This window comes from Uloborus diversus, chromosome 2 (genome assembly GCF_026930045.1).
Source record: "Uloborus diversus isolate 005 chromosome 2, Udiv.v.3.1, whole genome shotgun sequence".
NCBI lineage: Eukaryota > Metazoa > Arthropoda > Arachnida > Araneae > Uloboridae > Uloborus > Uloborus diversus.
In genome coordinates, this window is record NC_072732.1 from 192,532,757 (window position 1) to 192,545,514 (window position 12,758).

Sequence of the window (12,758 nt, forward strand, 5' to 3'; positions counted from 1 at the left end):
ATAAGGTTTCGTCGGACTTAGCTCCATGTGACTTTTACCTGTTCCCTGCAAAAAAAAACATTTGCATGTACGCCACTTTCTTCCGTCAGGAGAAGATAAAGCTGCATCATAAGAAGGTAGCGAAAAATGGCTCCCAGGAGTGATTCCAAAAGTTATATGAACACTGGCAGAAGTACATAATTCCTCAAGGTGTCCTTTTGCAGGTGGATGTGCTTCGGTAATGTGAACAATTCTGGGTAAGGTTTTATACAGCTTGTCCCCGAACTTTTGGATCGTACTGCGTACAATTTGTATAGGGTGTAGTTATGCTTCTCCTTTTTTTGACAACTGTATGATGAAAGAGAAAGAACAACAGTCAAAAAAAAACAGAAAGAAAAAAAAAACAAAGAGACTGTTTAATAACCTATTGATTTGTTTTTTTTTTTTTCAAATTGAACATTTAACTAAGATTTCAATAATATTGTAATAATGTATGGTTTTAGGTACATTAAAAATAGTTAAAAAACATTAAATTATGTTGTTTAATCCATCAAAAAAAAATAAATAAATAAATAAATAAATAAATAAAATAAAACTATGAAACCGTCAACAAATTACGCAATTAAATTGGAAAGATTGCACGTAGACATTTTTTAGTCATCAAATTAAACGAAAAAGATAACAGATAAATTACAATATTAAATCATAATAGAAATATTTTTGTACTTATTTAAAATTTATGAATAGAAAAGTTTGCATTTTTCATAAAATCTATAACAGTGACATAAGTTTTGCTGAAAAAGGAAATACCCATGAAAAGAGCGAGGTTCTTAAAACGAAGCAACAATAAACAAATTCAATATTTGCATTAAGTTAATAACTGAATAAATATAATACTTGATCTGTTGTTTGCACATAATATTGAACAATTTGATTGTTTAATCTTTTATGAAGCTTTACAAACAAGTTCAAATTAATTTTTCAATTTAGCAATAATTTTCTGAAATTTAAAAAATTGCATGATAGAAAATCCTTGAAACTATTCTATAAAAAACGAAAATAACTTATTCATTGATTTTTTATAAATACTAAAAAATAGTTACTTACAACAGAACAAAAAATCGATCGCTATTAATGATGCAAAAAAGATGGCGCATTACGAAATATAGGTGAAACAAGTATGAGAAATACGCAAAATGACATTTCTTGACCAAAATAAATAATCGCTAAATATTTAAGAAATGCTTGAAACGACGAGGGAGGGGGGGGGGGGGTCACCCTCTGATTTTGGAGTAACTCACACTTCGGCACCAACTTCGGCCTCATTTTCTTAGTACAGAACCGCTACCACCAACGCCTCGGAAGAGTTTCTGAATCTACTTCAGCACTTCCGAAGGAAAAATTCAAAAGTCCCTTTGATTTCCGAATTATGTCACCATTCAAAAGGTCTTTAATCAGTTTGTTACTTTAATGCTCTAAATTCTTTCTAAACCAATAGATAAAGTCTGAAAAACAAATCTCTAATTTTATGAATGGTGTTAGTTTTAAACAACTCAGAAGTACAACTAGAGTTTAATTTTAGAAATTGAGGGAGTGGGAGGAGGGGCACGCAAGTGCTCTCGGAAATTGAAAAAATAGTCGTAAAAAATAGAGTTCAAAATAATCATAAACATGGCCAGAAAAAACCTTTTAAAACTTGCACCCGAGTTTGTTTTGACGTGCAGTGGCGGATTTAAAATTTAGCAAATGGTGCAATTGCACGAGAGGCCCCATAACCATAGGGGCACCGTTGGAGTTACAAAAATGCTTATGATAAATGTTTTACAACTTCTGTGATAGAGAAATAGCGCCCCAAAATGTATTTCAACGGGCCCCAAACTTGTAACTCCACCAAAGCGATACAGAAAAGACTGCATTACTGTGATTCCTATTACAAATATCAAAAAATTAAAAATTACCGTCGGTTCAACGGGAATTTAGCAAAATGACCCAAAAACCGGTTTCGCCATCTCATATTTGTTTCCATGTTCTCCTATTCGGCAATATATCACCAAATGATCGTCAGTCTGAGACGCTATAGTAGTTTTGCATTGAAATATGTAATTAATAGCCACAAAAAATGAGTAAACTGGCTTTTAGAGCACCCGATCGAAAACAAAAGGGAAGTGCACAACTGGAACGTACGCACACCCCGAATGCGAGAATTTAACCTTCTACAGTTTACCATTTTTGAGTTATGACTTATGAGAGATATATACGTACATCCAGCTGCAAGAAACGACGCAATAATTAGCTTGTTTGTACCTGAATGCAAAATTAAAAATTCCTTCAGGGATGATAAAATAGAAATTCATACTGAAATTCAAGTAAAAAATTTTATAAGAAAATAATAACTCCCTTTACTATGTATTAAAAAGTAAAACAGCAAAGGTCCTTTTTTTCAAAAACATCGGCCAATTCCATCGGCTTTTCGATGTATTTTAAGGCCGATGGGCCGATGTTTCCTGCAAGTTAGCATCGGCCGCCGATGCCGATGGCTAAATTGTTGAACCATCGGCGCCGATGCATCGGTCGTTTCCTAGGTTTTAGCCGGTCTCTTGGGACTTCGAGTTATTGAGAGTTTGACTGTATCTGAGATATAATTACGCAGTATAAGAAGTTTTTTTCAGAATTGTTGGATGAACTTGCCTGTTATGACAACATTTCATAAATTTTCCTTTTTTTGCTTACTTTTTTTAATAGCATGCATTAGTGGCGCATACAAGGGAGGGGTCCAGGGAGTCCGGACCCCTCCCATAGGTCTTGCTTTTGCCCCCAATTGATTACGATCCTATGTATTTTGTCCGTTTAATAATTTCAAGCGAAGGTAACAATAATTTCAGTTGTAATAAGTAAAAAATAAAATCTTAAAAAATGTAAGGATTTTTAAAAATAATGTTTGTTTTTACAACGAATTGTCTAAAACAAGAGAATGGTGATTATACATGGATACACTGTAATAACCATGTTTTTAGTTTTGTAATGACAGATTAAAATGAGATTTTATGAACTTCTATAATCATACAGTGATTCTGCAATGATGAATTTGCTTTGCTTAATCGTTTTTTAATTATGAGAAAACTAAATGCTTAAATTATTTTGCTTTTTGATAATTTCTTTAATTATATTTCATTAAATAATGCTAATTATTTATTCAATAGTTTTTTTTTATTGTTTAAATGGAGAATCGATATAATCAAGTCAATATGTTTAACGTCATATTGGGTGTGAGATGAGAATGAGGTTTAGACCCTCCCCTTACAAAATTCCTGTGTACGCCACTGTTATGCATTAACAAAATTTGCACCTCAGGAATAGTGACTGAACTATATTAGGAGAGATTTCGATTATTGAGAGAATTGTCACCATAATGTTTGGTCCCAAAACCTAGTGCTCTAATTTTGTCCGTGTTCTATTTTGACTCTCATGTACCTAAAAACTACCTTAACTATAACTCATAAACTAACTTCAATTTATTATTCTTTTTGATGTAAATAACTCGGAATGATTTTGACTTAATACGTTTTCTTTACTATTACTGTTGGCCGTACTACGTTGATTGCGTACGAAAAAAAAAAAAACACTCGCTATTTCATTCTGCTAATTTCATCAATCAAACCTGTTTGAAATAACACGAACATAAAACATCTGATTCCGACAGCACCATTAGTTTTTGACATTAGTTAGCCAAAAAACATACTACCACTCAAAATGTATTTATGAAATTGTATGCGAAAAAACGATAATTGTTCTAGTTCCACGAACATATCGCACCCGGGCAAATAAAGTGACACAACTCAGAATTTGGGGAAAACGTGCTAACTATTGATTTAAAATCAAAATTTAACACTCTTTCTTGCCATAAAACTCGCACTAAGTTAGATTACGTAACTGGTACGTATGGTGGCGTAAAAACGATATAATCGACACATCATATAAAATTTCATAGTTTAGATGGAAAATTTTCGAACTTTAAGTATGCATTATAAATTTAGACAACAAAAACTAACCATAGTAAACATCACAATATAGTTTTTTTTTTTTTTTGCTCGCATTGTAAAATATTTGAGATTAAATTGCGTAAAACCTTGATTTTCTGCAATGCTGTCTTTTTTTTTTTTTTTGAGTTGTGTCACCACTTTCCTTGTCAGTGTGCTATATATATGCTATAATTTGATCTGTTTCTGTTTTAATGGTAGAAACTCTCAATTTTTCAAGACAATTTTACGTTTCTCTCTCTCTCTCGTACATCTTCTTAAATAATAAGGGATGCTTATTTTGGACAACTTTTTTTTCTGGGAACTGAAACCTAAAAACAATTTACGAGTACAAGTGAAATATATCAGAAACTTCTCGAATCTTTTAATTAATATTCAACCATAAGTGATAAAAGATGATGTGTGACATCGATGTGCGAGTAGCTATAAACCCAGCAGGTATCACATTAGAAGTAGATCAATCCAACTCAGAAGTGAAAATCACAGGTGGATACGAAGCCGAACTTTTTGAAATTTTACTTCGTTTCTTCGCACCAAGATACAAGATAATTCTCAATCCAGATAACGAATGGGGTCGAGTTCTGGCCGACGGAAGTTGGACAGGACTCATCGGAATGCTACAGAAAAATAAGGCAGACATTGGACTTGGGAGTCTTGCACCCACTGAAAAGAGAATGACTGTTGTTGATTTTTCCTCAGCCTACGACACGGTAGCCCACGTCTTTATGACCAGATCCCCTCAACTGCTCCCCAGAGTCATAGCTATTCTCCAACCGTTTTCTGGATCGCTGTGGATAACTCTATGCTTGGCGGTTCTTTTAGTTGTTACTATAGTGTGGAGGGTTTTTGATAGAGATTCTTCGTTAGTTTCAATTTTATTGAACTTCTTTCGATTGGCTTCCCTTAGAATTGATGCTCAAAGCGTTCGACATTTAAGTGGCAGAATTTTGTACGGAACGTACGTTATGGCATTCATGATCATACAATTTAGCTACGTTGCCGTTCTTTTAACTTTGCTTACAATACCGAGGCGTGATTCTGGCTTGCGTAGCATTTCTGATCTAACTGAAGCAGTTCAAAGTGGAACTTATAAGTGCTACACGGCCAAGGGTTCATCTCTGGTGGAACTGCTTGCTCAAAGTAAGGATGCTTCAATAAAGACTCTTGGAAAATCAATTGAAGAGAACGATTGGTTTATTTCATCAACTTTTGATGAAATTAAAAGGGTAGTGTTCAATGAAAGAGCTGCCATGATATTGCTCAAGTTTTTAACTAAGCAATTTCCTCCTACTAGTGTTCTCATACCGGATGACTATTTTCATATTACTCAAGTTGCCGTGGCGATGAGGAAAGACTTCTCCTGTGCTAAAAAGTTGAATAAAATAATCCGTAGAATAACGGAAGGCGGACTTTATGAAAAATCTTTCAATGATTTCATGTTTAAAAAATCTGAGAAAATCGATTATGAAACAGATGTCAAACTTTCTTTATCAGTAGAGGATTTTATGCAGGTATTTCTAGCATTGCTTTTCGGCTACGGTTTGTCTTTTCTTGCACTCTTCTCTGAAATTTTGAAATACAAAATGTCAAAAGAAAATAAGAATAATTTAACAAAGAAGGAAAACAAATTTTAAATATTTCATGGAAGCAAGTTTATATTTAGATATCTCAAGGCTCAAGCTGATATTACTCGCCTGCAAAAGTTGGGTTGTGTCTTGCCTTTAACTTTTGAAAATTTGCACTTGTGTATTTTTTAAAGATGAACCAAAAAATGACTTTTATTATGTTGTTACGACCATTTTCATCATGGTCTGTGTCTAAAATAATTGTGTATGTTTATAAAAATTTGTTCACTTACCCTTTTCCACAACGCCAAATTTTGACTTTCGTGCGGGGATCTCGAAACGCATCCCTTGCGTAGGTCGAAACTCGACCGTAATAGGTGAGAGAAAAACATGCAAATGTCATGCTTTTGTAATTTTGTGTTTAAATGTTGTTGGTTTTCAACTGTTGTTGGCAGTTTTGTTGAAAAAAGTCAGTAGAGTCTGTCTAGGAGAAGTCATATTTCCGAGTCGTCAAGTCTGCGGGTAGTCGAATGGATGAAATTCGGGTAGTCAAAACCTGATGTTGATAGACGCCTCAATATGTCTCACAGTGTCGTCAACTGCCTTAGAATCAGTATCAATCGGAAGATTATGTGTCTAGAAACATATTCCAGGCCGACTACGAGCTACAACACCTACAGAAGATCGTGTTCTAGCTCTTTCGGTCCGAAGAAGAACCACTACTCCGCCGCAGCATCTCTCTGTAGCATCAGGGATAAGAATATCCGATTCTGCGTTGTGAAGGCGCCTGCACACTGCACAATGCAAGTTTCTATGCAAAACAGCTGATTTAGTGTGTCTCCCTCAACCGACGTCAGAGAAGGACCTGCTCATTGTGGGCAAGAGACCTCGTTTCTTGGACCAAACAGCAATAGACTTCTTTACTCTTCACAGACGAGTCCAGATTCACATTGAAGGACGTTTCATATCATTTTCTGATATAAAGAAAAACACGCACCAGATACCATCAATCTAACACTGCTGAAAGCCACAGTTAAAGACGTGGTGGAATCATGGTTTGGGTAGGAATCCCTCGGTGGTTACTCTGACTTGCGTGGCGGAACTCTGACTGCTATCGGGATGAGATCCTTGATTGATATGCTCGTGTTAATGGCAATGATTTCATTCTGATGTATGGTAATGGACTACTGCAGTTGTTAAGAACTATCTTGAGGGTCACGGATTAGAGCGAAGGAAATCAGCACTATCTCCAGACCTGAATCTGACAGAACTCGGACTTTCTTGACAGACAAGCTGCTGCTTTAAGTCATCCTCCAAGATCGTTACATAAGCTGCATCAAGGCTTACTCCGTGTCTGGTCTTCGCTTCCCTTTTGGGTGTCCGACCACTTAATTCACTGCATAAACATGCGCAAATTTAGTGTCATACTGTCAAAAATAAAAAATATTGTTTCAATGGGAGTTTTATTATAAAGTACAATGTTCATTCTTAATGTACAGTAATTTTCAAGACAACTTTCCAATTTGTTTTGAAAAATCTTAGTCATCTTAACTATTTCACTTTGCACCACATTCCCGTACTGTTTTCTTCAAGAATGGACTTTTGCGCCAAGGATGCGTATTTAACTGGAATAGCTCGAAATGATCCTTAATGACTCCGTTTCCGTAAAATCATGATAAAACCTTGTTTTAGTATGGTTAACTTCATGGGCGCCGGAAGAATCACGTGCAGGGGATGCTTCCGCATATAAATAAGTTTTTAAGAACTAGGTTTTTTTTAATTTAATTTTTTATTAGTTTTTAATATTTTTTTTAAATATTTTTACTATATATATATTTGTAATTTTAATAAACATTTTTAAATTTTTAAATTTATTTTTAGTTATTTATTTGTAATTTAGCTATTTATTTCTAGTTTAATTTTTTATTATTTAATTGTCCTTTTTAATGTAATTAATTTAATTTTTGAAAGCCAAGAGGATGAAAGTGAACCCTCTTGCACCCCTTAACAGCGCTCATGGACATAATAGTGATGTATATATTTTATAGTTTTGAAGTAGATTGTTGCCCCTTTTTAAGCAATTTCATTTTTAAAACCTTGGGGTGAAAGTGCACCTCTTGCCGGCACTCATGAACATAAACATGAGATTAATATTTTTCGTGATCTCATTCTAGTTTATGTTTTTTGTAAATGATCCTTTGTTCAAAATAAATTTAAATTTTAACAATTATTTTTTATTAAAAAATACTAAATTAATGCAATGTTTTTTAATTATTTTTTTATCCAAAAGCCAAGGGGGAGGGGGGAGATGGTGCAAGTGGTGCATCCCCTTGAACCCACCTACAGGCGCCCATGGTTGACGTAAGCTTTAATTACGTCAACCATTTAAAGTATAATTTAAAGAATTTAAATTATCTTATTTCTCAATTTTGTAGTGTTTGCTTTCAAACATTTGCAAATTCCAACCGTTCACTTCAAAAGAGCGGTGATTATCACGACATTTTTTCAAGTTATGGGCCACTAATCACTAATGCTCTTAGTTATCAAAAAATTGAAAGAAAAGTTGTCATTGAAGGTTTCCAAAATTTTAACTGCAAATCCATTTAAAAGTTTTAGTTGAGATACGTTTATTACCTTTCCATCGTGATTTATTATGCAAATTGTTTCTTTTTGTAGGTGAATGTACATTTTGAAATCATTGAATGAATTGAAAAGATAACTGGAATCGTTTGCATTCTTTTCTCACAAACTATTTGAATACATTGTGAACGGATACCGTTGCCAATGATTTAAGGGGGAGGGGGTCATGACTCCCATGACCCTCCCTTGTATCCACCCCTGGGCCTGTCTTTAACTTAGCTTTGAATTGGTGTGGTCATGGGCGTAAGAGAGGGACAAGCATAGATGTTAAAAGACGGTGATTTTTATTCCCCCCCCCCCATCCATTGCCTGGCCGAATATTCTATTTTTCCAAGGCGACTTGAAACTACTGCCATACCCATCTTCCTTCAATTTCCTACATTAAGCTTGAGGGTTGGGGTTCCTTTCCCCATACTTTTTAAAAATTACAGTCAATTTTGTTTTAACTTGTGTGACATCAATGGATCGGAGCTTCTCCCCAGAAATTTTGCGAAACTAAAGCTTTATAAACTCATTTTTAGACTGTCCTTGTCGATATTGCGACGTTAAAGGAATGGAGAAGAATGGGGTATTCTCTTTGGAAATGTAGCGGAATTGGAAGTTTTAAAAACGTATTTTATGAGTGCTTAGATAACGATAGAAGAATGATCAGAATCCAGGAGCTACTTCCAGAAGTATTTTTAGATTGAAGTTTTAGAAACGTAGTTTTAAGCTACATGGTAAGATATTCGTGGAGGAGATGGGGATTTCTCCCTCGGAAATTTTCCAAATTTTAAGGCTTAAAAATACATTTTCTTTCTTTCTTTCTTTCTGTTTTTGTCTGTTCCCTGACATTAGGCGATGCGAGAAGGCACAAGGACTCTCCCTGAAAGATTGCTTGTCATTGAGAATTAAAATCACAATTTTGAGCTATCCTTGTTGATGTCAAAGGAAGGGGTCAGAGATTCACTGTTCCGCTAACGTTAAAAAGCTTTTGTTTTTAAGCTCTTTTTGGAGACTTTACACGTGGGAAGAAGAGGAGAGAGTTACGATCCCGGTAATCACTTGATATTTAATGCAGACAATACCCATTTTAAGCTATTTTTCGCCGAGTGGGTAGGGAGAGGCAGTCAGGCGGCTCTCCTCCAGAAACGTTTCGAAACTGAAGTCATAAAAGTGCAGTGTTTAATTATTTTCGGGGACATTAGGTAGGTGCCAGGAGATGAGAGGTTTTCCTTTAGGAAGAGACCCTTGTAATTTATCGACATTGAGGCTCTAAAGTCACAATCTTGAGCTAGAACTTTTTAGTTTGGAGCTCAAAATTTATTCTAATTCGATCCATCAGAGAATATTGAAGCGATGCTGTCCGGTTTTTGGGAGATTATCTCATCAGTTACACATGTCAACAACTTTCTATAACCCAATCCTGTTATGTAATCAGGTTCGGGGGGGAACTTGAATTTTTGGGAGGGGAGTTTCTCAATTTACCGTGTGTACGCTTAGATTAGAAGGGGATCTACCACTCTAGTTACTTGGTAGATGGCGGCACTTTAGCTGTAATATAAGGAACAATAGATTTCAAAAGAGACATCTATTGAGTAACTAAATAATTAGAGCGATAGATCACCAGTTATGCTAATACAGCGGACGCCGGGTTATTGAATCAGTGGTCAATTGAATCAGCCGCTTTATGGCATTCAAACGGTTTAGAAAAAACGTGATTCATATAAGCAGCGGCCACTGTACCAAAGAGACATTAAGAGTCATTAATAAAAATGCAATATTGTCCCCAAATGTGCCGAATTGCCCGGCGAAATTTTCCGAACAAGGAAATTTTTGGGAGGCCACAGTGACCTCCTGTCGGAGCACCCCTTCATGTAATCACATTAAATAGTATATCAGATGTCCGAATTTCCGAAAAAAAAAAATCAAGTTTTTGCATTTCATACGTTAATTATTTTTACACTTCCGCACAAAGGTATTTATTTCTTTTTGTTCACCGTTCAATACATTAATCTAGAAATACTTTTTCAACTTCTAAAATTCGCTGTTAATGCTTTTCTCTTATTTTTCCCAGATAGCCAATTTCAAAACCGTGTTTTTTACTGCTTTTTGTCGCGCTCGCAACATCCGCTCTTCTCCGAAAATATTTGTATGTGGCTCAGGCCACCGTGTGACACTTGACCAGGACGTAAATTTATACTCGTTTCTCACGAAAGTTTTTTTTTTTTTTTTTTTGCATTTGCAGGGGGTTTTTCTGCGTCAATATTTTCTTCAGAAAATGCATATGATATTTGAGTTAGTGATATTCAGATTAAAACATATTCACAAGTAAGAGAGATCTTAAGATCAATTTTTACCAGTCATTTTCAAAATTAGATACTCATATTGTAATATTTTGTAATTTTTGTTATTTTAAAATGATAAAGTTTTCGCCATCTACATTTTAAATCTTACTTAAGATCTACTGATGTCAATACGTTCGTATAGTGATGCAGGGGTGGCAAATAGGGGGAGCAAGAGGGGGCGGTTGCACCCCCAAATATTTTGCGCAGAATATTAAGAAATCAGGATATTCAATTTACCTAATGCGCAAATCAGTGATCATATGCAATAAGAAGTTAAAAAAAATAAATCTGCAGATGATCTTTAGTAAAAGTTGATGAAACTCGAGACCTGTCCAGCCACGAGCAAGTGTTTTTCGCTATTTGGATAAAAACTTTGAAATTCATGAATCATTTTCAGAACTTTCATAATAAAAAAAATAGATGGAGAATAAGTTTGTTTCAACTAAAGAAGAAATTTCCTCATATGGTTTAAATGCATCATACTTGTAAGTGCACTGTTAAGATGATGCTTTTGCTTCCAATGTGAAAGGGCAGTGCAGTGTGACTGGCACAATTTTTACGAGAAGTTTCTTGGTATTTTGAGTTCATTGTTGCGCTTATATTTTAAATATACGTTCAGTTAGTGAGTGAACATTGATTCCTCCTGTTAAGAGGCATATTTGAGCAGTTCAATACATTGTATACTTTAATGGAAACTTATTCTTACAAAAGACACGCTATTTTTGAAAAAAATTCGTGCATCAACAGATACTTTTGCTGGGTGAGGTACAAAATGGTCTTCAAAAGTTAAAGCTAGAACTCTTGATTGAGCTTCTATTGAGAGCTTCTTGTTAATTTGGATTTATTGGACATAATAAAAAAAAATAAATAAATAAAGTGACAAAAATCCACATGATGATGCAAAGTCAAATGATCGACTCAATATTTTGTATCAAATAATAGATTCATTCAGTTTCTAATGAAATTAACACAAGATTTAGTGATAAATCTAAGTTCAATATTAAATGTGCAGGTTATTGAACAAGATAAATAAAATATTTCAGTTACAAGTAAAAGTTGTTGAACGAAGCAAAAAGAATCGTTTTGCGAAGAGCCAGTGTACTTCAATGATGAAAAATGAAGACTAGAGCACAAATTTTAAACTTGCGTGGTTTTTTTTAAAGAGAAAAATTTTAAAGATGCGTTTTCTAACATAACTTTGTAGCTTCAATTATTTTTTCACCGATTCCAATCAACTCAGCTAACTGTGAAAGATCATTTTCGTTTCTCAGAAGATTATAGATTTTTTTTTTTTTTTTTTTTTTTTTTGCATGATGGGACAAGCAAGACTTTCATCTTCAGCTATACTGCCAAGAGCATGCCACTGGATATTGACGGAATATACCAAGATTTCCTCTTCTTCTGGATTCCAAAAATCGTGCATTAAAAATTTACTTTAGAAACAATAGTATCAAGATCTTTTCTGTATAACAGAAAAGATCTTGTTTGTTTCAGTTGACTATAAACTAAATTAAAAGTGTGGATATTTAAATTTGAATTTCTTTAATGACTTTACTTTAAAAAAAATGTACTCGCATTTTATTCCACACTGAGAAAATTCATGTTTAAAAAACTCGACCCCCCAAATGAAATGTTGAAATGCCGCCCCTGTAGTGATGTACGTATTTAATTAATGTTAGGCATGTTTCAATTTGAAATACTTATTTATTTTCATATTTTCATTTCTTTATTTATTAATTCACTTCTTTATTCATCAAATCACCCATTTTATTATTTAATCACAATTTTATACATGCATTCATTTATTTTCCTATATAATCACTATTTTATTCGCAATAATAATTTATTTTTTTACTTTCTTTTTTTCTCATATATTAATTAATTTATTGTGGTTTATTGTCTCCTCATTTATTCATTCATTCGTTAATTTATTTATTCATTTGGTGAAAAATATTTTTAATGATGGAAGATAAAATATCTCTTTGGAGAATTTTTTTTCCCGTCTACAAGGTACAATTTTAATGCTAAAAGTGAAAATTAATATTTTAGTGCTAGTTTTATTCCAAAATACATTTATTTTTTCCTTACGTACCGTAATTTTCAAAACAAGTTTCCTATTTGGAAAAAAGTAAGTTATTTTACCTATTTCACTTTACCCCACATTCCATTACTGCTTTGATTCCTTAACCTGTAAAATGTTTTGACATTTT

The 12,758-nt window shown here is 33.9% G+C and overlaps 2 protein-coding genes across 2 annotated transcripts in view; both read left to right on the forward strand.

The window, feature by feature from the left end:
- The window catches only part of LOC129216232 (uncharacterized), a 357,849-nt gene that overhangs the window by 121,211 nt on the left and 223,880 nt on the right, over positions 1 to 12,758 (forward strand). The gene's annotated exons all lie outside the window — the stretch shown is intronic.
- Positions 4,412 to 8,287, forward strand: LOC129216737 (glutamate receptor ionotropic, delta-2-like). The gene is made up of 2 exons (XM_054850954.1): positions 4,412 to 5,527; positions 8,258 to 8,287. Exons 1-2 carry the CDS (start codon positions 4,412 to 4,414, stop codon positions 8,285 to 8,287), a joined length of 1,146 nt encoding a protein of 381 aa, XP_054706929.1.